The sequence below is a fragment of the Bos mutus genome, chromosome 6, assembly GCF_027580195.1.
Source record: "Bos mutus isolate GX-2022 chromosome 6, NWIPB_WYAK_1.1, whole genome shotgun sequence".
NCBI classification, from domain to species: domain Eukaryota; kingdom Metazoa; phylum Chordata; class Mammalia; order Artiodactyla; family Bovidae; genus Bos; species Bos mutus.
In genome coordinates, this window is record NC_091622.1 from 44,676,285 (window position 1) to 44,703,151 (window position 26,867).

At 36.8% G+C, this 26,867-nt stretch overlaps 1 protein-coding gene across 2 annotated transcripts in view; it reads right to left on the reverse strand.

Moving 5' to 3' along the window:
* Positions 1–333: 333 nt before the first annotated feature.
* Positions 334–26,867, reverse strand: part of SEPSECS (Sep (O-phosphoserine) tRNA:Sec (selenocysteine) tRNA synthase) — a 39,817-nt gene continuing 13,283 nt past the window's right edge. For both annotated transcript variants that reach the window (XM_070372223.1, XM_070372222.1), the window contains exons 7-11: positions 20,241–20,370; positions 20,019–20,110; positions 7,605–7,698; positions 6,062–6,152; positions 334–4,708 (exon numbers count right to left, since the gene is read on the reverse strand). In XM_070372223.1, the coding sequence (XP_070228324.1) occupies positions 4,405–4,708; positions 6,062–6,152; positions 7,605–7,698; positions 20,019–20,110; positions 20,241–20,370 (711 nt within the window). In that variant the 3' untranslated portion in view covers positions 334–4,404. The remainder of the gene's footprint in view (positions 4,709–6,061; positions 6,153–7,604; positions 7,699–20,018; positions 20,111–20,240; positions 20,371–26,867) is intronic.

Here is a 26,867-nt window from a genome sequence, read left to right on the forward strand (position 1 = left end):
AGTCTGCTGAAGAAGGAAGTACGACCATTTTATATTTAATTAACATGTTTCTTTTTAAATACTTTTAAGCCTCCAACCGTCTACAGTCAACAGAGCTTTGCAAAATGGGTGCTGGAAGATTCTCTTCTCCTTCCCCTTTTTAAAAAAAAATAATCTAGCCTCCACCCCCATGACTCATGAGTCTCATTACAAAGTATGACTTTCCTTGCTGATTTCTGGGCAAGTTAATACTGATGATTAAATGAAAATATGTGCAAGTAATTTAATGTTAGTTATCTGCACTTTCAGATTTTATCTGTAGCAATGATTAGGTAAAATAATGTAACACACTGCCATGATTTATTAAAAATTTATTGCATAATAAATTATACAATTCAGTCTTATTTTTAAATAGTCTACAGCAAAAATATTTTTGGAAATATCTTTCTCTTTTAGTAAAACACATAAGTTAGCAGGCTGACACCAGCTTCAATTCTAATAGCTAAAATCCCTCACAACTATACATTTAAACATAGTCTTTCTTCACAGTTCTCTAAATGTTCAAGTTGACACCAATATCACTTGATAAAAACAAGACCATATAAATAGTTTCAGGTTTTGCTTAAGGCCTTAGATTGAACTTTAAAATATTAGGTGGAAAATTATAAAGATATAGTCGTTAGCCTTGAACTCATCGTCTTACACGTGTACACACCATAATGACCAAGAAGAGCATGAAAGTAGAAAGGCAGGCACGAAGGAACACAGCGGGGAAGTCTTAGGCCTGTATGCTGAGCGGCCGTAAGAGACCAATAATCAACACGATGTGACAGACAAGAAAAGACTATTTACAGGAACTTAAAAAAGATGTTCACAGCATATTCAGTTGTTTTATCAAATTATTCAGAGGGTATCAAACCTCTGAAATAATTCAACTTCTACGTACACAAACTTAGTTTAAAAATGGGACTGGCCTCATGAATGCAAAACACAAAACCATTTAAGGGCTTGGCAGAAATGAGTACATTTCAGACAGTGGGAAAAGAAAACCCAAGTTTTATATGCACCAAATGTGTATGTATTCATAAAAGTTTCCCTGAATGAGATTCACCAGGGTTTGCCATACCTGTCAGTTGGATTTTTCCTCTACGAAAGAAGACAAGAATATAACTTAGGATGAGCTACTAATTCAATATTAAAGTAACATCACTGGTTGAACAAATTATCTCTGTTTAATTTTACTAAGACCTACCATGGCTGTCTAGTCTAAAACCAAAAGCATGCCCTATAGCTTAGACCTCATGACAGTACTTACTATAGTGGTTAAAGAAACAGAACCACAATAGAGGTATGTGCTAGGGCAAAATATCAGGAAAAAAAACTCAATTTAAAGTTATCATTCTGTATATCAAGTGCCCATTGACTGAACATAACTGTTTTCAATAATTCACATTTGATCAACTCATCAACTATTGCAAAAAGCTAAATAAAAAGATTTATAGTTGAACACAGAGTTCCTAAGGCTAGTATCACATATCATTCCCTGAAAGAGGGAGAATTTGTCAGCAGAGAACTTAAGAGCCAAATTGAGAATTGGATTGAAAATACCCTTTCCTGCTCTGTGTATAATAAGTAACACATTGGGTGTAGTGACCTAAAGAATATTTCATGTTATTCAATTTTCTTTTCTGGGCAGACTACCACACAGCCCAATGACTTTAAAAACCAAACTCCAAAATTCTACCTGATAGTCTTAATAAGGGCAGTTGGAGCACAAAGATAGAGCAGGTCATCTTAGCCACTGATTGGAAAAGATATCATCGGTTGGCCCTTTGCCCCAGTGAGACGATAACTAAAGCCAATTATGAGGCTTACCAATCATTACTAGGAGATTAAAATAAATAACTTGTATGTACATGGCAAGGAGAGATAGCAAGTCAAAGGACACTGGAGTGGGGACAAAGGAAAGCCTAAATGTGCAGAACCTATAATATCCCTTCAAAAATTCTTGACTTCTACAACCTCAAGGTCAAATTGAAACCAGCAGGAATAGAGTTGGAATTCTAAAACCTCTGAAAAGAAAGGGCTAATAGTAAAAGCTGCAGCTGATTTTATGCGCCAGGAATGAAATGTTATAACATATCTATCATTCACATGTGGGTTTGTGTAATTTATCTTCAATTAGAATTATTATCTATTCAGCAGCTGTAGCCCAAGAACTGCTGATACACCACAGATGAGAAAACATTTGCGGGTCTCTGGACTCTGGCCTTCCTTAAGTTAAATGCTGATCACATAAAATAGATCACTCGTTCTATAAAGCGATCTGGGCTTATGTGGACAGTATACTGCATCACCAGCATCTACATCCACAGCATCATTTCATTTCCTTTCACAGACTGGAGAGGGTCTATAGCAACTCTTCATCTTAATCAGTTCTTCGATTCAGTCCCAAATTTACGTTAAAAACATTATACAACTTTTTAATCCAGGATTTACCTTTGAAAGAAATAATTAAAGAACCCAGACACTTCAAGTATCTGAACCCCAGACATACAAAAATTTCAAAGCAACCCTTTACGATAGTTGTAATTAAGTACTTATCTCAACAGTGGACTTCCAAAGTTGGCAATAAAATATTCTAATTTATCAGTGGGAGTGGCAGCAATCTAAGCTCATGTTTAACACAGTTTACAGTACCAAACCAATGAAGAAAAACACAATCCAGAAAGAAAAGTGGCATTCTCTACTGTAGTGTTTTCAAAAATACATTCAAAGGGACGTCAGTAAGTATTTAATTAAAAAAACAGGTTCCATCTTTAGACAAGGATATATTCAAACTCAAATAGAAGGGATTCTTAGAGCCTTTAATATGCCAATAGGCAGGTTTGCAAAGTTCCCAACTTGCTCATGGAACCTTTCATACCCTTGAGCATCTCTTAGGAATAAATGCTCCACAGAGCAAGTCTTAAGAAACACAGTTTTGAAACTTTGGTGCATTCAGGAGCTTCACTAATTCCTTAGGCTATCAGTCTTAAAATTAACACCAAAACTAACAGTTATAGCCAGTAAGTCTAGGATTACAGATTCAGGAAGGAAGCATATGGGCAATGGGTAGGGAATACACCTGTTCATCATACTCCATCATTTTCACCTCCCCAGCAAAAATATGTTCAGAATCCCCATGTTAACCACTCTTGATGATGGCTGTACAAAACACCTGAACAAGCTAACCAAGACTGCTTGAGGCAAAAACACTGAAATAAAGTTTTCACTTTCCCAAATGGAAAAATGCACACATGTCGTATTAACAGTTTATAATTATATACTCAGAAGAGGTAACCTCAGTTATCAGTTAAGAATCTGCATACTGTGTAATTCATTAACATTTACGGAGCTACTTTATATTAAGTTACTAGTGAATAAGTAAAGCTGCTATGGAAAACTTCTCTTTATTTAGGAGTTCTCTTACTTTGGTGGTGGTTTAGTCGCTAAGTCATGTCCAACTCTTGCAACCCTATGGACTACAGCCTGCCAGGCTCCTCTGTCCATGGGATTCTCCAAGCAAGAATATTGGAGTGGGTTGCCATTTCCTTCTCCAAGGGATCTTTCCCATCCAGGAATCGAATCCGGGTCTCCTGCATCGCAGGCAGATTCTTTACTGACTGAGCTATGAGAGAATTTAGAGCAGTGTTTCTCAACCACAGCTCTAGTGAGATTTGGGGCTAGATAAATCTTTATTTTGGGAAGTTGTCTTGCCCATTGTAGGATGTTGAACAGCATGCCTGGCCTCCACTAACTGGATATCAATAGTATTCTGCTAGTTTTGACAATCAAAAAGATCCCCAAATGTTTCTTAGATATAAGCAAATCATCCTGAAGTTGAGATCCATTTCTATTGAGTGAAAATTAAAGCTTACACCTTGACTCTGCTTTCCTGGGAAATATCCATTTTACAGGCATACCATGACTTACACACATCGACAAACATCTAGTAAATAGTAGCATTAGTGATCTTTCTAAATTCTGTGTGGTCAGAAACTAAGTAATTTGTGAATGACAGAGAATGGTCAGAGGAACACAGTCTACACATTTCAAAGAGAATCAGAGGTCATGTGTAATTTTACTATCAACATATTAGTAAGAATTATCTGAATCATAATGCTTAATTGGCAAATGTTTAACAATTGGAAAAATGTTAATTGTATATTATGACCTGTTGAGGATGGTAATGATTGAAGCAGTCTAAAAACAACAAATGTAACAATCATCAATGGCTAGCTCAGACCATATTCTATTCCTTGACCAAATATTCTCCATGAAATTCTCAATTCAAAAATCTTACGTTTTGTCTTTAAACTGTTAGCTTATACTGTAGCCTCCTCACTTCTTTCAAATTATCAAAAAGAAACCCTTCACATGTCATCAAGAAGAATCCTGGCATGTGTCAAGACATACATTATCTAGTTTTAAAGCCATTTCTTCTATATCCACATCTTCAGTTTTGTCATTATTGTCAACTCCAGATATGTCACTCTCTTTATTTTGTTCCTTTTTGACTGTCTTTAAACACTTGTCAAGTCTCTTTATGAACAAGTCCACATCCTGTGTCTTCATTCCAATGGCTGACGCAGCATTGAGGTAAGCACAAGGGTAATTATTTGTATGTGACATAAAGCCTCTGAAAGTGTAGCCACTCACAGTCTGCATAGACCCAAGAGGAACAACCCTGAAAGGGAAAAGATTTACCAATTTAATATGTCTGGTGATGTTAACAGAGTATCACTCATAAACAAAAGAAAGCTGTGTTACTAAGCCTTACACCCACTTACTAAAAAGTTTAAAAACAGCTATAGATCGTAGCCTATGAAAACAGACTGTCAGCCTTAAAATAAAATTATACGATACAATGCACTTCACACAGGAAGGTACTATCTGATGCTTACCATTACCTTATCTTCTATTAAAGAGCTACAAGCTCTAGAAATCAAAAACACCTTCACATCTTCCAAAAAGTAGAAAGAAAATTATTTGTTTTTGTACCAAATATGGAAATTTGACACTTCACGTATACACACTTCAATGGAATATTTAAGTTTGTAAATCAAACCACTTTGATTAACTGCCATGTATCTCCTCAAGTAATCAATAGACTAAAATTACACCTATCTGATCATATTATGCATGGAAGGTTTTAGAGCAAGGCTCCAGAAGAAATCGCATAATTGCTTACAGTGGATTGATGGTCAGCAACTAGCAATACTCAGCAATGGCACATGCATTTTTAAAGCTTGATTTCACTGGCATACTTGATATAAGCAGATTTCTAACGGTACTTTTTTTAAAAAGCAGCCAATTAAGATCAACCTAAACATAAAGACAAATAGGGGCAACACTAAAAAGCAAGGCCAAGAAAACCATTTTATAAGTGTCAAAACTATGCTGCATACAGATAGAGCTCATCAAGTTAAAACGGTGAAGTAATCTAAGATTTTTTACTTTTAGGAAGTTGTTCTTTGACGTGAAATCTCTGACCTCTGGTAGTCAGAGAGAAATTCTTTAGTAGAAGCATGTAAAGAAGAGTACTTAGAGCAAGTTACTTCAAGTCATCTTTCTCTGACTCATCAAATATAAAATGAAAAATGAAATTCATCTTAAGCTATAAAAGCAAAAAAGACATTTTTCAAAGGCAAGACAAGAACTGCATAGCTGTTTTCAGTTTAGGAAATGGACTTTTCCTTAAAAACATTTTCACTTAAACTTAAGAATGAAGCTAACTTATTTCTAACACCATAATGTGAAGATTATCTAATAAAGGAAAATAAATACAAATTTGTACAGAGGGTAACGAACTTTGTTTTTGTGTATCTATTAAACAAGATTCATATCCCTTTGTGACTATTTCACACACTACAGGTGGATGCATAACAGCCTCACAGATTCTCTACCTCATCACTATTTTCCTCCATGATGAATCCTCAGGTATAGCTCACCATATACTTGAGGGACTTATTGGTAAGGAAACATACTTCATTAACTTTATAACACAAAATAAAACCAATTCCCTTTTAAACATACTTACCTGGCTCCAGAAACCTGTCTTGTAAAAAGCATGGAGCCAAGCTGAGTGACAGCTCTGCTACAGTGTTTATCTAGGGTTCTAAGTGTCATAGCTGAAAGAGAAAACAGTATTCCAGTGAGCCTTGGTTCACCAGCCCAAAACCACTCAAGAAACAAATAACCATGAAGACGTTACTTTTTTTTATTGTGTTAACAAACATAAAGCATAAAATTTACCATCTTACCCAATTTTTAAGTATATACTTCAGTGGTATTAAATACTCAAACACTGTTAAACAACCATTACACCATTCATCTCCATAACTCTTTTTCTCTTAAAAACTGACACTCTACACCTATTAAACTGTAATTCTCCATTCTCCCCGACCCTAGCAACCGGCATTACACTTTCTATCATGATTTTGAGTACTCTTAAGTGCCTCACACAGGTGGAATCATATGGCATTTATCTTTTGCAACTGGCTTATTCCATGGAGATAGCACTTTTTATTCATTGTCTCATGGCACCATTTCACTTTAATGCACTTAATAAATTATAGTAAGGATTTACTTGCATATCAAAGAAAAATATTTTAAAACAAGCTAACATACTCAGAAAAGAATTTCCATACAACCCTTCCAAAGAGTGAATATTCCAATTAAATTCATGGAACAATGACATGAATAGCATGACTTACCATACTAGATACTTTACAGTTATAATCTCAACCACTCTTAACTTTGTATGTGAGGGATCATTATCTCTACTTATAGACAGGGAAAAGAAAGTTAGAGGCTACTACATGGCAGAACTGAAATTCAGATCACACCATATCACCTTCTATAGCATCTACCTAGATTTTAAACCAACAGAGAGGACTGACTAGGGTGATTTATTATCTATCAGTGGCCAAAAGGTTTTCCAAGGAAGTTCATTCCTGGAAAAGGCTTCAACTACAAATTATTAATTTCCTTACTTTCCTCAGATATACATAAATATGAGCCATATTATACTATATATATTCACAAATTAAAAGAGGTAATTATGAAGCTTAAATGTTAAATACATAAAAATCAACATTCATATTAACCTGTTTAGTAGCTCCTGTACTACAATGACAATATTAAATTATCATAAACACTGATATCTCTAACATAGGCATACTAAGGAAAACTAACAATAATAGCATTAAAAATTATAAGAGTAACTTTAATATCCAATGTTATGGTACTTTTTTAACTGGTAGAAATTTTTAAATAGTTATATAGATTCCTTATTATTGACCAAATTATTCTGGTAAGAAGCAAGAGGTCAAAATATTTTTTCCATATATTCATTGTAACATAATACAGATTTGAATTCTTTCAACACATAGGTTTTACCTTTGAAATACATTAAAGCATTTAAAAAGGCTAACTAAATTTTTAAAATTTACAAATCAGTACTGTAATGAAATTAGAAACATCACTGTAACAAGGAAGAACTCATACTCTTTTGAGAAATACCAGCTTCCCACTGGAAATGGTTCAGAAGTACTAATGTTTTAAAAAAGAAAAAAAATTACCTAAAGATATGGGATTGTGAGGTGTATGCAACAGTCTTTCATTGTAGGCTTCTGACAGCTTCTTTAGTTGGTTGGACAAATAGGAAAACATTTCCTGCAACAACAAAATGTTACATTTACAGAAAATCAAATAAACACTCACTGCAACTTGCCGGATTGAGTAAAACAAATCTGACTGGTGTATAGTCTATGCTGTAAATTAACTCATCCATGTGCCCTAGGGACAATTCTTTCCTTTGCCACAATATAGTAAGATTCAGAGCTGCCAGAATGATCTGAAACCACAGGATTTAAAGGTAAAGAACCAGAACATTTCCTGCTCAGGTGCTATCACATATCTATCAGAAATCCATCCTCTTTTCAGAATCTCCAGGGCTACCACTCTAGTCTAAGCAGCCATCAACCTCTCCCCTGGACCACAGCAATAGATTCTAAATGACTTCTCTGCCTTCTTTCCCGCCCTTCTACAATCTGTTCTTCAGACCGAGGCCAGAGTGGTCTTTCAAAAACATAAATCTGATCATGTTCCTCCCAACTTCCTCCTGTAAGTATTAAAAACAAAAAACAAACAAAAAAAACAACAACTCTTCATCTATAAGGCCCTGCATGATCCAGTCGAGCCAACATGCCCAACTCGGCAACAACCATTCCCTCCACTTACTACATGCCAGCCACATCAGCCTCCTTTTCTGATCCCTGGACACGTCTAACCTTTGTGCCTGCTCCTCCAGGACTGGGAAGGCTCTTCTCCCAGATCATGCCATGAGTGGTCCCTTTTGTCACAATCTAAGGAGACCTTATCTCTTCTCTATTAAAGTAACTGTAGACCCTGCCTACCTCCGGCTCCTAATCTCCCTCCAACACCACTGTCTATTTTGGTTCCTTCACTATACTTACACAGTCTGAAGTTATCTCTTTTATGTGCTCAAATAAATATTGCCTATGACTACCCACTAGAATGGAAAAACTTGAAAGCTGGGACTCCTTACCTTCTTCACCACTGTTTTCCCAACATCAAGAAAAATATGCCAAGATTTTAGTATGTAAGTGAATTGGGAAGAGACAGTTTAAAAATTAATTTCCTTTAATATTATAAACTTAAAATTAACAATTTCCTTTTAACTCAATTAAAAAAAATATAGCAGCTAACAACTAAAAACTGTACTGTTGATCCTACTCTGAAAAGTATATCTGGTAGTAAAAAGTAAAAATACATATTATTTTACAAGTACAAAATTTCATGTGCACAGGCACATTTGAGAATTTAATGAAGCTACAAAAAAATATTAAGTTGGCAACTATTTGACCTAAAATTGTTTTTTCTTCTCCTAGTAAGGACTTTAAAAAGTGTTGAAATGAATATCTGCCCCAGTAAGTCTGCAGCTGAACAAACCCATTTGCAATGACCTCCTCCAGCCATAGTCAAGACATATAAATTCTAATGATGTACCAAAGAGCCAAGGGCCAACAGAGTACCTAAGTGAAGACAGGAGGAAATCATACTTGAACTTCAAAGACCACATAAGCAGCTTCAGTTTTCTCTAAGGTAAGGATTGGCGAGTCTGAGCCCACACTGGGACCCAGAGTAGCTTTTTCACGTCTAAAGCACATAGTAGATGACTAACTCTGTCTTTTGTTAGGTAAGGATTAAAAGAAGAGGAAAATTCCTACCAGGTTTATGAATTATGAATGAGTCTCCTTAAGACCACAAGCATTTTTATCCTTGTCAACACAGTATATTTTATATTCTGACCTAAAAAAACTTTAATACTCATTCTTAAATTTTTAGGATCTTTTAAGATCAATTCTCAGCATGCCAGAATTATGAAATCTTAGATCACTAAAATATACTGATTCTTTTTATATTAAAAAAGTTAACATCCACATTTGTCATACCAAATGAAGTTATAAGTAAACATACTGTTATATTTAATAAGTTTTTCTCTTCTGTCATTAAAAAAAAAAGTGTACAGAAATACTTTAGGAGACATATGTTATCACCATTTGCAGTAACAGAAAAAAGAGTGGGCATCTTTTCTTAGACATATAAAGATTTCCTGGCCCTTCCGTCTTAAACTAATATTTTGATGTTCACTAGGTGAAATTATAAGAAAATCAAATGAAATTTTAAAATCAAGAGTTTTTCCTATAACTGGAATAATTTAATATCTTTTAGGTACCATGCCAGTGTTAATGAAGAGCAAAATTCCTGGGTTTCATTTACGTATTTCCCTTTACTATAAAGTAACTAGGTCACTATCATAATGCTCAGTGTTGGGAATTCCCCTAGAGGTCCAGTGGTCAGGACTTGGTGCTTTCACTGCCAATGGTCTGGGTTCAATCCCTGGCTGGGGAACTAAGATCCTACAGGCCAAAAACATTAAAAATAAAATTTTAAAAATGTTCAGTGCTGTTTAAAAAAGAAAAAAAAAGTCATATATTTTAATTTAGATGTTAACTGCTGATTCTTCATATTATACATTAAAGTCTTAATGGGAATCTAATTCTCTCTTACTGTCAAATTCATTAACTTCCCATGCTGCTGCTAAGTCACTTCAGTCGTGTCCGACTCTGTGCGACCCCACAGACGGCAGCCCATCAGGCTCCCCCGTCCCTGGGATTCTCCAGGCAAGAACACTGGAGTGGGTTGCCATTTCCTTCTCCAATGCATGAAAGTGAAAAGTCAAAGTGAAGTCGCTCAGTCGTATCCGACTCTTAGCGACCCCATGGACTACAGCCTACCAGCCTCCTCCATCCATGGGATTTTCCAGGCAAGAGTACTGGAGTGGGGTGCCATTGCCTTCTCTGCATAAGCAGAAACAAATCTAGGAGCCAGGAAATGCCTTTTACAGACTCCCACATTCTCCCCCCTAACACTAACAACAAAAAACTTATTTCAATTGTGAGGGCCAAATTTAAAATATTATTCTCTCTAGTATGACTGCCACAGTTATCACCAATGTGACCACACTTGTAGAATAAAAGGAACCTGAAAAGAGTAATTTCTCCTTAATTTGTACTTAGCTATTTCTTTAAAAAAAAAAAAAAGAAAGGAAATGGTTCCTTAATAACACCCTTAGAGGATGCTTTTAAATTCACTAATGCATACATGGCTATTAAAAAACAGATTTTTCCAGTGTTCAATTTCTAATACCTTAACAAATTAATTCTAACCAGTTCTATCAATCACTTGCTAATACCACTGGAATGGTAGCTAATATTAGAATAAAAATCTTCAGACTATAAATGTAATGCTAAAGTAACTAAATCACATATTACTAGTATGGGAGTAATTAAACAAAAAGAATATATTTGTGAGTCAAGTTCACATCCATCTGCAAATGTTTTTAGTATCTCTACTCTGTATAAAGGGTTATGACAAGTAATCCAATAAATAAAGCAGCTTAAAATATCTTAAAGCACAATGTACTGAGTCCTACAGTATTTCACATATTAAGGTCCTAAATGCTCTCCCATTAATATCACTACACTTTAAAAATATCATTTAAGAGACTGTACCACTATTTCCTACACTAATACTTAGCTAAGCAGTTTTTTACCTGATATATTAAAGGTATTTCAAAACCTGAACTATTTTTTTCCTACAGTTAAATCTATAACTGACATTTATTATAAAATACTCCTGTGAAGGGAGAAATTTATAAGCACTCCAAACAAATGTATATAGAAAGATCTTACTTAAAAGAAATGAAATATTATTGATTTTCTATGTCTTTTGTGCTGTATTTAACTTAATTTTAAAAGATTCTTCACCAGAGATAAGCTGAACCGTACACCTGAATGCTAATGTCAGCTACATTTCTAGAATAAAAATATAGAACTTTACACCATAACTCAAGATGTTAATGGAAGAGAAGTTGAATTACATTAAGCATTATCTTTCATATAGCCTTTTGCAAATTGATTTGCAGTTGTGAAGCCCAACATCTAGCTTATCCGTTCCCATAATCCAAGATGTACATAATTCACTAAATTTTAAAGAAAAGGGTCTTAGGTAACCACGTCTTTTGAAATAACTATTTCATGTTACACGATGAAAGAGAACTTCACATATCATTACAATATGCCTCATAAGGTGGGTAATAAATCAAAAAGGAAACATAACAAGTAGTCTGGTATTTCAATGATAATAATGTGTAAGGATGGACAGACAATGGACTGGAGGTACACATCCACTCACACAGATGTTCTAAGTGAAGACACACATACTAAACGTGGGATGCTGCTATCCATGACAATGGCCAGGCCACAGGTCCAGACATACTCCATGCCGCACAGGCTAAAGCTTTCAAACTTCTCTACTGATGCTTCATATCCAGGCCTAAAATCTGACACTTTCGTTGGGATTCAACTACTCTACCTTTAGGGCTACAAAGTTTGTTTGAGTTATATGTCTAACGCTCTCCAAGTTTCAGCAAACAAATTCCAGTCACTGAAGCAGCCATTTTGTCATTCCTTTTCTGCAGATATTCTCTTTCCCAAATCAGCAGATATTTGCAACAATGAACGATTACCTGCCTGTCCGGTTCAGCAGAGCACTCTTATAAAAAGTAAAGCTAAGCAGAATAATGGTCTTCTCTGGAACCAAACCTGAAGCAGAGATGAACATCTAAGACTGATTATTCTTTTGCATAGAGCAACTCAAAGAAATAGTTTCTGCAATTTTCATCCCTGTTCTTAAAGGCCTCTTCAGTTAAACTTCCTGGTCACTTCTCCCCTCAATGAAGCAGACATGTTGATCAGGAAGGGGCTAAGGGTGAACAGGTTCAATTCACACACACAGTTCCACTCTCTTAGATCCTTTCACTCTTCAAAAAAGAAGGCTTGAGAAGGAATGGCTTCAAGCTGAGTTCTTGTCTGCTTTTACTGTGAAAAAGATTAAGCCTTTTTGGAAGAGATATAGCTAGATGAAATAACCTCTAAAAATATCATTGTGGTGAATAAGGGCACAGAATTAAAAAAAATCCTAAGTTTTCTTTTAACACTCCTTTTTTAGTACGCAATAACACCAATAATATAAAAAGGAGCTCTCAGTGATGGTATAAAAATAGCTCTGGCTGGAGCAAAATAGCTATGCCTCAGCTTCTCCAGAGCTGAACCAATAAACTATCACGATTAAATTTTCACAGTTCAAAAGCAAGTCCATTTAAACAAAAGAGGATTTTACTTCTGCAACAAATCCAATAAAAAAACAATATTTATGCTACATATATGCAATTATGGTTTATGGAGGACATCCACGTTTTTCAAGAAAAAGACTTTCCTGTTGAATGAAGTTGTTAAAAAGCAAACTTTTATTCTCTTACAATGATAGAGTTCTCAAATGAGCATTTTTATACTCTGAAGATTACTACTATAGATAGTCTCTGTTCTAAGTAAATTCAATACACAGAATTTTAAATAAAATCAATGAATACATTAGAGCCTTTGGGATTTTACACACCTCTATTAATAAGAAAAGGGGTCATGAGAGTACCATTTTTATGGCTCAGATGCCTAGCACAGAGCAGGCAAACACTTCCACAACAGTTGATGGGTGACTGGAAGCAAGTGGGAAGACAGAAAGTGCAGAGGCTTCAGTATCACACAGACTCGGGTTTCAACAGCAGTTCTGGCACTTACGTGTGATTCTGGGTAAGTGCGTAACTTCTCCTAACCTCAATTTCATCTGTAAAATGGGCATGATATTTACCTCATAAATTTGCTCTGAGTACTACATGCGCTGCATGAAATAACGAATACAACGAACCTCGCAGAGTCCTAGACATACAGCAGACGCTCATAAAAATATTAGTTTCCCACCCACCTACTTGTCTCTTAGCCTAACAGTTTTCAGACTAAAATAATTAACATTAGCTAGCAGGACTCATACAGACACATGCTAATATACCGAAGCTATAATCCTATTCTTTTCCTGTCCCTGTTTCTTCCACTCTACACTATCTACATAAAGAAAAATAAAGTTCTGGATGCTACAAAGTGAGTGATCTCTTGACACCTAAAGTGGACTCATCCAATTCATAACACTAAAAAATAAAATTTCCCCACAAAATATTTACCCAGTGTTTAATAAAGGACAAAGTCCCAGTGAAATCAGAGCTGGGCTGCCTACTGGATCCATTTACCAGCTGAGCTACACATTCCTGCAAGTCAGTCTCAAAGCAGGTGGACTTTCATTCATGCTGAGCAAAACGTACATGTGCTTGGGACTTTGGCATCATCTAATAGTAACTTAAAATTTTAAAGTCAAACTCTAAATGTCAAAAGTAAGAAGCATGGCATAAAAGAAATTCCTAGACTGCAAAAAAATGACAGAACATCCCTAAAATCAACAATTTCAAAATCCTTAGGGGTAAGAAAAGTCCTTTTGGAAGAAGAGTATCTGCTAGGGAGGAAGCCCTATTCAAGTACAGTAAATGCTACACACAACAGGTAATCACCATTTTAAGTCATTCCTTTTTCACAAGTTTTCAACTATATCCCTATAGAGAAATGTCTCTATAAGAACATCTAAGTCATAAGAGATGTCAAGACACTTATTCCATGTAAAACAAGACTGAAGAGTGGACTTCCGTGTTCCCAAATGTCCTTTCATTTTTCACTTTCATAAACACTACAACACTATGACATTGCAGGTTTCTGTTCCAAGCTTCCATTATAGATACAAATGATTTGTGTACCCCAAAAGAATGGGTTTTAAGCTTGGGTGTGCATCAGATTTATCAGGGAAGTTTGTTAAAAATACAGTGACTAGGGACTTCCCTGGTGGTCCAGTGGTTAAGACCCTGCACTTACACTGCAGGGGAAATTTACATACCAAATAAATAATTACAAGTCTGATGAGAGTTATAAAAGAATAAGCAGTATTTCTCTATTGAAAATCCTCTAACAGCTATTTTACTCAGAATACAAGGCAAAGACCTTACATGGCCTAGAAAGGCCTACGTGACCAGCACCACCCCCATTACCATCCTGACCTCAACTCTCACAACTCTCCTTAATCTCTTTGCCCTAACCACACTGCACTCTTCTCTGCTTCTCAAATGCACTGTTCAGTTCAGTCACTCAGTCGTGTCCAACTCTTTGTGACCTCATGGACTGCAGTATGCCAGGTCTCCCTGTCCATCACCAACTTCCAGAGTTTACTCAAACTCATGTCCATTGAGTCGGTGATGCCATCCAACCATCTCATCCTCTGTCATCCCCTTTTCCTTCCGCCTTCAATCTTTCCTAGCATCAGAGTCTTTTCAAATGAGTCAGTTCTTCACATCAGGTGGCCAAAGTATGGGAGTTTCAGCTTCAACATCAGTCCTTCCAATGACTATTCAGGACTGATCTCCTTTAGGATGGACTGGTTGGATTTCCTTGCAGTTCAAGGGACTCTCAAGAGTCTTCTTCAATACCACAGTTCAAAAGCATCAATTCTTTGACTCTCAGCCCTCTTTATGGTCCAACTCTCACATCCATACATGACTACTGGAAAAACCATAGCTTTGACTAGACGGACCTTTGTTGGCAAAGTAATATCTCTGCTTTTTAAAATGCTATCTAGGTTGGTCATAACTTTTCTTTCAAGGAGCAAGCGTCTTTTAATTTCATGGCTGCAGTCACCATCTGCAGTGATTTTCAGTTCAGTTCAGTTCAGTCGCTCAGTCGTGTCCGACTCTTTGCGACCCCATGAATCGCAGCACGCCAGGCCTCCCTGTCCATCACCAACTCCCCGAGCTCACTGAGACTCACGTCCATCGAGTCAGTGATGCCATCCAGCCATCTCATCCTCCGTCGTCCCCTTCTCCTCCTGCCCCCAATCCCTCCCAGGATCAGAGTCTTTTCCCTGAGTCAACTCTTCACATGAGGTGGCCAAAGTACTGGAGTTTCAGCTTTAGCATCATTCCCTCCAAAGAAATCCCAGGGCTGATCTCCTTCAGAATGGACTGGTTGCATCTCCTTGCAGTCCAAGGGACTCTCAAGAGTCTTCTCCAACACCACAGTTCAAAAGCATCAATTCTTCGGCATTCAGCTTTCTTCACAGTCCAACTCTCACATCCATACATGACCACAGGAAAAACCATAGCCTTGACTAGACGGACCTTTGCTGGCAAAGTAATGTCTCTGCTTTTCAATATGCTTTCTAGGTTGGTCATAACTTTTCTTCCAAGGAGTAAGCGTCTTTTAATTTCATGGCTGCAGTCACCATCTGCTGTGGTTTTGGAATCCAGAAAAATAAAGCCTGACACTGTTTCCCCATCTATTTCCCATGAAGTGATGGGACCAGATGCCATGATCTTCGTTTTCTAAATGTTGAGCTTTAAGCCAACTTTTTCACTCTCCACTTTCACTTTCATCAAGAGGCTTTTTAGTTCCTCTTCACTTTCTGCCATAAGGGTGCTGTTATCTGCATATATGAGGTTATTGATATTTCTCCTGGCAATCTTGACTCCAGCTTGTGCTTCATCCAGCCCAGTGTTTCTCATGATGTACTCTGCATATAAGTTAAAAAAGCAGGGTGACAATATACAGCCTTGACATACACATACAGCCTTGACATACTTGACATACTTTTCCTATTTGGAACCAGTCTGTTCTTCCATGTTCAGTTCTAACTGTTGCTTCCTGACCTGCATAGAGATTTCTCTGGAGGCAGGTCAGGTGGTCTGGTATTCCCATCTCTTTCAGAATTTTCCACAGTTTATTGTGATCCACACAGTCAAAGGCTCTGGCATAGTCAATAAAGCAGAAATAGATGTTTTTCTGGAACTCTCTTGCTTTTTCCATGGTCCAGCAGATGTTGGCAATTTGGTCTCTGGTTCCTCTGCCTTTTCTAAAACCAGCTTGAACATCTGGAAGTTTACAGTTCTCATACTGTTGAAACCTGGCTTGGAGAATTTTGAGCATTACTTCACTAGCATGTGAGATAAGCACAACTGTGCGGTAGTTTGAGCATTCTTTGGCATTGCCTTGCTTCGGGATTGGAATGGAAATGGACCTTTTCCATTCTTGAGGCCATTTCTGAGTTTTCCAAATTTGCTGACATACTGAGTGCAGCACTTTCACGGCATCATCTTTTACGACTGAAATAGCTCAACTGGAATTCCATCACCTCCACTAGCTTTATTCATAGTGATGCTTCCTAAGGCCCACTTGACTTCACATTCCAGGATGTCTGGCTCTAGGTGAGTGATCACACCATCGTGATTATCTGGGTCATGAAGATCTTTTTTGTACAGTTCTTCTGTGTATTCTTGCCACCTCTTCTTAATATCTTCTGCTTCTGTTAGGTCCATACCATTTCTGTCCTTTATGGAGTCCATCTTTGGATGAAATGTTCCCTTGGTATCTTGAATTTTCTTGAAGAGATCTCTGGTCTTTGGCATTTTATTGTTTTCCTCCATTTCTTTGCACTGATCACTGAGGAAGGCTTTCTTATTTCTCCTTGCTATTCTTTGGAACTCTGCATTCAAACGAGTATATCTTTGCTTTTTTCCTTTGCCTTTCACTTCTCTTCTTTTCACAGCTATTTGTAAGGCCTCCTCAGACAGCCATTTTGCTTTTTTGCATTTCTATTTCTTGGGGATGGTCTTGATCACTGTCTCCTGTACAATGTTACAAACCTCTGTCCATAGTTCATCAGGCACTCTATCAGATCTAGTCCCTTAAATCTGTCTCTTGCTTCCACTGTATAATCGTAAGGGATTTGATTTAGGTCATACTTTAATGGTCTAGTGGTTTTCCCTACTTTCTTCAATTTAAGTCTGAATTTGGCAACAAGGAGTTCATGATCTGAGCCACAGTCAGTTCCTGGTCTTCTGCCCTAATTTCAGGTACTGGTTTTTGCCTGAAATACTCTTCTCCATCATACACTTGACGGAGTATACTCCCTCAAACTTCTTCAAGTCAACTCAGAAGTCATGTTCTCTATGAGGCCTGCACTAACCACTGTATTTTAAAAATCAGTTCTCACCATCTCCCCCCTCACATCAACCCTAACCCCCCTTATTTTACTCTGTTCTTCTTTTCCACAGTGCTTTCACCTGTATAATTTATGTATTAAACAAACTTTATAATTTATATTTTATGTTATTTGTTTACTGCTGGTATCCTTCATACAAAATGTAAGCTCCACAAGAGCAGGTATCTTTTGTCTATCTTATTGGTTATTATATCAATATTATAGGCTTGACACATAATATATGCTCAACAGATACTTAGTAAATTATTTACTCAGTGAAACTTATCCTACAATCAAAGTTCTCCACTATTTATTTCTATTTCATAGAAATACTGGTCCATACGTTAGACCATGCTATTTTAAATGAGCTTGTCACTGTTCAGACTGGGGGAGGGGGTGGGTCAAGAGGGCTTAACAGGGGTGGAAATGGATATGAGATACCATGAAATTCAAGAGATCATCTTAAAAATTTCAAACTTAAAAAATGCTTAATAGAAATTACAAGTCATATAAAGTATGACTTGTGCTGGATTACTAAATTACAGGCCAATTCCCATGATTATAATACCCAAGGCCCAGAAAGCAGCTATTTCATTTTCAGAAATATTCTATAATCTTTCAGAATTAGAAATGGCCTAGATGTCAATTGTTTCTTTCATAAATAAGGGAAAAAAATTTGTGAGTTCAAGTACCTTTACCATAGTGAAACAACTAGGGACAGGAGAGCTAAGACCCCCAGTGTCTGATACAACTTTCACATATACAGGTGATGGTTTTCCTCAGTCAACAGTCTCCATCTGTCCTATGGGGAAGGAGCGTTGAAAGATTCTGCTGAGGTTTTCTCTCTCAAAACAAGATGATTATTTCTTGGAGTTCATCAAACTGGAGTTTTAGTCTAATCATCTAGAATTTCTTTTCAGGGCTATTGAGGCATAATTTACACACAGTAAAATTTCAGGTGTCCACTTCTGTGAATTCTGACAAACATACAGTCATGGAACTACTCCCACTATCAAGATACAAAACATTTCACTACCATTAATAATCCCCTCCCCAACCCAGGCCTCTAGCATCCACTGATCTCTTTTCTGTCCTGATATCTTTTTGCCTTTTACAAAAAGGATGGCTACATACAATATGTAGCCTTTCAAGTCTGGCTTATTTCATTTAGCATAATGCACTTGAGAGTTATTATGCTGTTGCATATGTCAGTAGTTGGTTCCTTTTTATTGCAGAGTATGTATGTATCAGTTTGTTTATACCCCAGATGATGGACATTTGAGTTGTTTCCAGCTTTTGGCAATTATGAATAAAATCACCATGAACATTCACATATAAGTTTTTGTACACATACAATTTTTCATTTCTCTTGACTAAATAGCTAAGAGTGGGACACTAGTTTTTGTGGTAAGTATACAAGAAACTGCCAAAGCGTTATCAAAGTTGCTGATTAGTTTTTTATATTAGTTTTTGTTTTTTATATTAGTGACATCTCACTTTAATTTGTATTTCCCTAAAGACTGAGGTTGACCATCTTTTTCCTATATCATGTAAATCTTAAGAGATGTCCTAACAATAAAAAGTAAGCAATTACTTTCCTATGGGTTGAATTAGTGGGAAGAAAGGGACTAGGAGAAAACAGGGCACAGAAGTTTTAAATTTCTGTTAGATATTCATAAGGCTGTTTGTTGAGAGGATCTATCAGATGATATACATGAAAATATTTTAAAATATGTAAATTAATATGATAAATCTTAGGGACTGTAACTGCTACTAAGTATTAGAAAGTTATAGATACAAAAATGATACCAGGAACCTCTAGCCCTCCCAGATTGGAGATGAATAAAACATCTTAATCTGACCTGCCCTAGCAACACTGTCTCTGACTACAATTTTGAAGCTGCCCTGAATTAAGCTAGCTTTTAGTGTTGAAGATAAAGTTCAGTTTTCAAGCACAAATGTCACTTTTCATAATCAACATAATCAATGAGTTCAGCATTCCAGTAACGGCAAAAGATGGATTTATTACTTAGAAAGAGAAGCTGGTCAACTTCTACCTGTATTTTTCCTCCTGCAAATGACATGTCACATCTAAACAAGTCTTCCAAAACTAAAAAGAAAAAAACTTGTCCATCTGTCTTTTAAGAGCTTCTATTTACCTATAAGTGATAAATGAATTAAATTTTACCGAACTAATAGAATCCCTGATACAGGACTTTCTCAAAAAAAGCACACACAAAAACAAAATTGCTTTTCCAAGATTTCTCAGGATATCTGAATAGATGGGATAACAATGATTAATTGAAAACCAAATCAAAGTCAATCCCCTAGGACTGTGCTAGGTATCTATATCCCAAATTGATAAACCAATAGACAGAAACACCAATACTCTGGAGTACTGTTTTAGTCAAGGATATTATTTTATACCTACAGGGAAAGCTTACCTTTCTTTCTTTTAATAGCTTCTTGTAGCCATTTGATCCAAGTGATAATAAAGTAATAAGGACATCTAAAGAAGGTGAAGCTGAAGCTCTTCCTGAAATAAGGATGATATGTTACATTAGGGAGAAAAAGCTTTGTAAAGTAAGATTTATTACAGTAGCCTAATACACAAATGGATATTTGTTTGTTAGTTACTTTTTCTGAAGAGCAACTGATTTATTTACCTGGATACATCTTGCTGATTTCCTGAATGAAGGAATCATTAAAGCCAGCAATTATAGCACCACCTACTGGAACCATAAAATTTTTGTCCAAGCTCTGAACGAAAGCATCTATTCTACCAACACGAGCTCCCTAGAACAGAATAACATGCAATATTACATTATTAGTTTCCAGAAGAAAGGACAGCAACTGCTGTTAATAAATGTCATTAAAACAATGCACAGAAATAAAAACACAGATCAAATATTTTCTTTGTATAAACACCAGTAAAATATTTTTTAGTATTAAACAGAGTTTTTAAATGTTGCTTCTTATAACTGGAGGGCTTCCCTCATAGCTCAGTTGACAAAGAATCTGCCTGCAATGCAGGAGACCCCAGTTCAATTCTTGGGTCAGGAAGATCCCCTGGAGAAGGGATAGACTAGCCACTCCAGTATTCTTGGGCTTCCCTTGTGGCTCAGCTGGTAAAGAACCCGCTTGCAATATGGGAGACCTGGGTTCAATCCCTGGGTTGGGAAGATCCCCTGGAGAAGGGAAAGGCTACCTACTCCAGTATTCTGGTCTGGAGAATTCCATGGACTGTGTATAGTCCAGGGGATTACAAAGAGTCGGACACGACTGCGCGACTTTCACTTTCTGCTCCTACCACCACTTGGATAACAACAGAGAAAAGAAAGATTCTATTTTTAACATCAACTAATGGAATTTTTTGGAAGTATACTGTTGGCAATGGTTCTACGTAACTTTGTTTCCTAATGTCATAATCTTGGATGATCCTATTCCATTGCAAATGAACTTCAAGTGAAAATTTCATATTCTGGTGAAAAATGGAATACTTGCTAGAAATGTAAAACTAAGTTCTAGTCCCATGCAACACAGTCCATGACCTTCTGCCTAATGTGTTTCAATTTTCTCCTCTTAAAAACTGAGATACTATCTAAATTTCAGCTAAGATAGTTTTTCTTCTTTATCTATAGCCACAGATTTTCAATCTGTATTCACAATCTACATTCCTATTAATATTGTAACCACATTTGACCTTCATCTTCCCACTTTATATCCACATCCATATCTCAGGGAGAATAGAAGGAGCAGATAGGTAGCCTAATCTGAGAGACCAGATCCTGGCAATAGGGAGAAGCAGCAAAATCAGAAAAAGGGCACAGACCACTCTGGAGGCTATCCTGTGATTGTTTCAATCGTAACCTTCCCCATCATTCTCCTTTCTAATTTCCTCATAAACCATGATCAGAGAAAATCTCATCTTACCACAGGAAAACAGAGAGAAGCATATAAGACTAACTGAATAAATAACTGAAAACCATGCAAAGTCACTGAACAAATAACTGAAAACTATGCAAGGTAGTAGCACATAAAAATGAAGTGGAACGGAGTTACCTTTTCATCAACATTTAAGTACTGCCCAAGATGTCCTAAGAGAAATCTGAACTTAAATTGGGAGCAGGAGTACTAAGAGGGCAATCAGTCCACAAGACTTTGCTAGAATCCTTTCACTACTAAAACACAGAAAGCAGTCAAAGGGCAGCAAACTCTGTGGCAGGAAAACAAACAGGCCAGGAATGGTGTATAGATCTTGCTCTCCACACTAAGGTCTGAGGCTATTACTGAGGAGGAAAGAAAAACACTACAAGGCTAGAAGGGCTTAAACAGAATAGGAAACACAGGAGCACGTTCTATGAAGTAAACAGTGGCCATTTATCAGTTCATTCACTTACTCATTAATTCAGAGGACAAATATTGGGGCACCTATCACCTATTATCATACACTGCTCCAGGTCCTGGACACAGCAGCAGTGAATAAAACAGATGATTGTTCATACAATAATTAAGGCTAGAATTTACAGAGAACTTACTACGCATCAGGCACTGTTCTAAGCACTCTACATTCTTAACTCATTTAACCTTTGCAATACCCCTCTGGGCAGATGTCACAATAATAGCTATTTTACAGATAAGAAAATTAAAGCACAAAGAAATTAAAGTGATGTGCCCAAGGTCAGAAATGTAGTTAAAGTGTCTTACTGAAAGTCACCTGGGGCTTCCCAGGTAACTCGGTGGTAAAGAATCCATCTGCCAATGCAGGAGTCACAGGAGATGTGGGTTTGATCCTCGGATTGGGAAGATCCCCTGGAGAGGAAATGGCAACCCACTCCAGTGTTCTTGCCTGGAGAACCCCATGGAGAGGAGCCTGGTGGGCTACGGTCTATGGGGTCTCAGAGTCAGACGCGACTAAGCAACTGAGCATACATGCACACACTGAAAGTCACCCTGGCAAAAACCTAGGTAAGTGCGATGAAGAATTCATGTTTAAAGAATTAAATAGTATCCTACAGCATTTTCATCTTTCCAGCAGCTCATAAAAGTCTTGGAGGCCCTGAATCCTCATTTCCTCATTTCTTGCATCTGATTCATCAGCATACCCTATAAGATCGACTCTCAAAATACATCTGAATCGAACTGTTCCTTAACACCTCAACAGCTACCACCCTGGCCTAGGCCACCAACACATCTCACGTGGGCAGCTGCAACAACCTTCCATACTTGTCTTCCTGCAGGCCGTTTCCCACAGCACAGCCAAAACGATGGTTATAAAAGTCAGTCACAGGCTATTCTGCCCAAAGCCTTCCATTGCCTGATGATCATACCAAGAATAAAATCTCAAACCTTTACCCCACCTCAGAACCTCTTTACCCTCACTGCCACCCTCAGTTGCCCTGGCCCAGCTATACCGGCCTCCTTGCTCTTCTTCACCCATTCCCAGCACACCCTGGCCTCTGCGTTACTTTCTGCCTGGAATCTCTCCAGAGTACCACCCAATTCACTCTTTCATATCACTCAGGACTCTGCTCAAATGTCACTTCTCAGAGAGGACTTCCTGGATCACTCCATCTGACACCCCTCCTCTCAAACGCTAGAGCATTTATGAAGACCTGTCATCCTTATTGCTCACTGTCTGCTTCCACTCCATGAGGATGAAGATTGTTACAATTACTACTGCATCCCCAACACCTACCCTGGTGCCTGGCACATCTGTGGGAACCCTGCAAATATGTGTTGAATGAATTGACAGGTCTATGAATAAGCAGTATAACACCTACTTCTCTCAAATTCTCAATAAAAACACACACTGCTTCCCACACTTTGGGAGCTTAACAATCCATTCTAACTCTAAAATTTAAATTAATTCTACGTAATTTTGTGACTCTACTACAACCCTATCTAGTAATGTGTCCTCACACCCATATTCTATGAGTCTCCTAAATTAGTCAGTTTAATATATATCAGAATTATACGTTTTGCAAAGTTAATTTCCTGGCCATATATGCATATCAGAATGCACAGTATGCTCAGCATTAAGTCATTCTGGGGTACTGCCCTTGAAAAAAAAAAAGAATTCGGAAACATTTTAGTTATACCTCTTTCTTTCCTGATTGCTTGATTATTGCAATACTATCTTCTCAAGAAAGCTTAGCAGTTTTGGTACTTTGTTTTTTAGAGGAAAATAAGGGCTTTGGAGTCACATAGAACTAGATGGGCCATTTTGCAGCTTCGTTCCTTAGGCAAGTCACTTAATACCTCTGAGTGTGTTTCTTCATTTGCAGAACAGAAACAATAAGAAGTATACCTTAAACTGTTAGGATTAATTTAATAAACTTTAAAAGTCTAGCAGGATGCCTGACACATGGTGTATACTGAGTAAATGGCACGTACAATGAATAAAAACTACTGAAACAAAGTTAATTTTAATTTTTTAGAATGTCATGAAACAACTAGCACCAATAAGACCCAAATATTCGTTTGGTTGAAAGCAACAGGGACACCACCTCTTTTTCTAAGGGTCAATGTTCATGTAGGGTTCTTCGCTTTTTTAAAGAACTATCAGTTCTAGAAGGTAACACAGTATCTGCAACAATACAACTACCTCATAAAAATTCATTCACCATCTTATAATGTTATTTTCTGGTTAAAATTTTAGTAAAACCACCTCACAAATGAAGAGAAGTGATGACAAAGTAGTCTATTTGTGATGTATAACCCCACGGGAAGCTTTCGGAGTCCTAAATTCTTCAATTACACCATCAAATTTCCCAGTATTCAAAAATATGTCATGAACATTGCTGGGTTAAGTATGTAACATCTGGATAAATGTTAAGGGACCATTAAACTGATTATTATGAAAACTTCATAAGCATGTGGAGAGTATAGAAACACTAATATTTAAATTTAAAAATTAAATATTTTTACTAAATTTGAAAATGTTAATACTAAGTATACATAACAGCTATAACCATATACGTATTTTAAAAAAGAGAGAAAAGGGATACAGAAATTACTAAGGGTAACTGTTAGGGTAACAGGTTTATGAGTGATCTTCTACTCCTTCCTCATTTTTCTAAACTTTTAGGAATGCTGGTATATTTAACTTTTAAAAGAACTGAGGCTGCTAAAAATTAAAGAGGAAGAGAGAGGAAAAGGGGGAAAGGGAGATGGAATAAAAATGAATCACTGAAATCATGTTTTTTTCAAGAGTTCCTCTGCCACTATTCAAATTAGATATAATCTAATCTAAAATTGTGATGAAGCCTTAAAAAGTTAAGGAGTTATGGAAAAGGATATCGAGGAAACAGTAAACGGTTTTCCACAAAGGTTTTAAAAAACCTGGCATACCACCCACCTCTGGACCTCTTTTGTTATGCAAGCTAATCTATTTCTTTATTGACTAAGCTAATTTGGGTTGGGTTTCTGTTACCTGCAGTCAATTACATCTTAACAGGTACAACCTTTGAGTAAAGAAATTAAGAAAATCGGCTAATACTATCATATAAACCATATTTATATCAGAGTACACTCAAAAGAATAAAAAAGAAAACAAAAAATTTATAAGATAGGACCTAAAGATCTAAGAAGCATTCACCACCACGTGGGAGACCGCAGACAATCTGTGAGCAACTCTTAACCACGTAACACAAATTACATGTGTGTCAAAACTGAGTACTTGTTTAATCAAAACCATATCATTTTCAGAATGAACACAAAGTCTCAAATAAAAATGCTGGAGAGGGTGTGGAGAAAAGGAACCCCTCTTACACTGTTGGTGGGAATGCAATCTATATACTAATATGGAGAACAGTGTGAATCCTTAAAAACTCACTGTAAGTAAATATAACGTGTACCCCAATGTTTGCAGCACTGTTTATAATAGCCAAGACATTATTGATGTCCATCAGCAGATGAATGGATAAGAAAGCTGTGGTACATATACACAATGGAGTATTACTCAGCCATTAAAAAGAATACATTTGAATCAGTTCTAATGAGGTGGATGAAACTGGAGCCTATTATACAGTGAACAGAAGGAAAAACATAAATACAGTATACTAACGCACATATATGGAATTTAGAAAGATGGTAACAATAACCCAGTTCCGAGACAGCAAAAAGAGACACTGATGTATAGAACAGTCTTATGGACTCTGTGGGAGAGGGAGAATAAGATTTGGGAGAATGGCAATGAAACATGTAAAATACATAGGAAACGAGTTGCCAGTCCAGGTTCGATGCATGATGCTGGATGCTTGGGGCTGGTGCACTGGGACGGCCCAGAGGATGGTATGGGGGGAGGAGGAGGGGAGGAGGTTCGGGATGGGGAACACATGTATACCTGTGGCGGATTCATTTTGATATTTGGCAAAACTAATTTATGTAAAGTTTAAAAATAAAATAAAATTGGAAGAATAAACAAACAAACAAACAAAAAAAAAACCTGAGTACTTGTTTATATCATTATGAACACAAATCATAAAACTTGTATCATACCTAAATAATATCTATCTATATACTAATATAGCATGAATAATCACTGTAAGTAAATATAATTCAATTTGGAGTAATCAATTATTGAGTGCCAATTATGTACCAGGTTCTGTCCCAAGGACTGAAGACATAACAGTGAACAAAGTCCTTTCCCTAATAGAAAACAGTCCTTTCCTATTTGCCAACTCCACAGTTATATGCTAGAATAAATATTCAACATTTTATGAATACTATAATCAAGTACATTAGAAAAATGAGAACACTGGTAATGGAACATTTTGAGAAAGTTAAATAAAATAAGCTACTGAAGTTTTTTTTTTTTTTAAGAAAAACAGATTAAAAAAAATTGAGGTATAGTTGCTTTACAATGTTGTGTTTAGTTCAGTTCAGTCACTCAGTCATGTCAGACTCTTTGTGACCCATGGACTACAGCACGCCAGGCTTCCCTGTCCATCACAAACTCATGTCCGTTGAGTCGGTGATGCCATCCAACAATCTCATCCTCTGTCATTCTCTTCTCCTCCCGCCTTCAATCTTTCCCAGCATCAGGGTCTTCTCAAATGAGTCAATTCTTCATATCAGGTGGCCAAAGTATTGGAGTTTCAGCTTCAGCATCAGTCCTTCCAATCAATATTCAGGACTGATCTCCTTTAGGATGGACTGGTTGGATGTCCTTCCAGTCCAAGGGACTCTTGAGTCTTCTCCAACACTGTAGTTCAAAAGCATCAATTCTTCGGCACTCAACTTTCTTTATAGTCCAACTCTCACATCCATACATGACTACTGGAAAAACC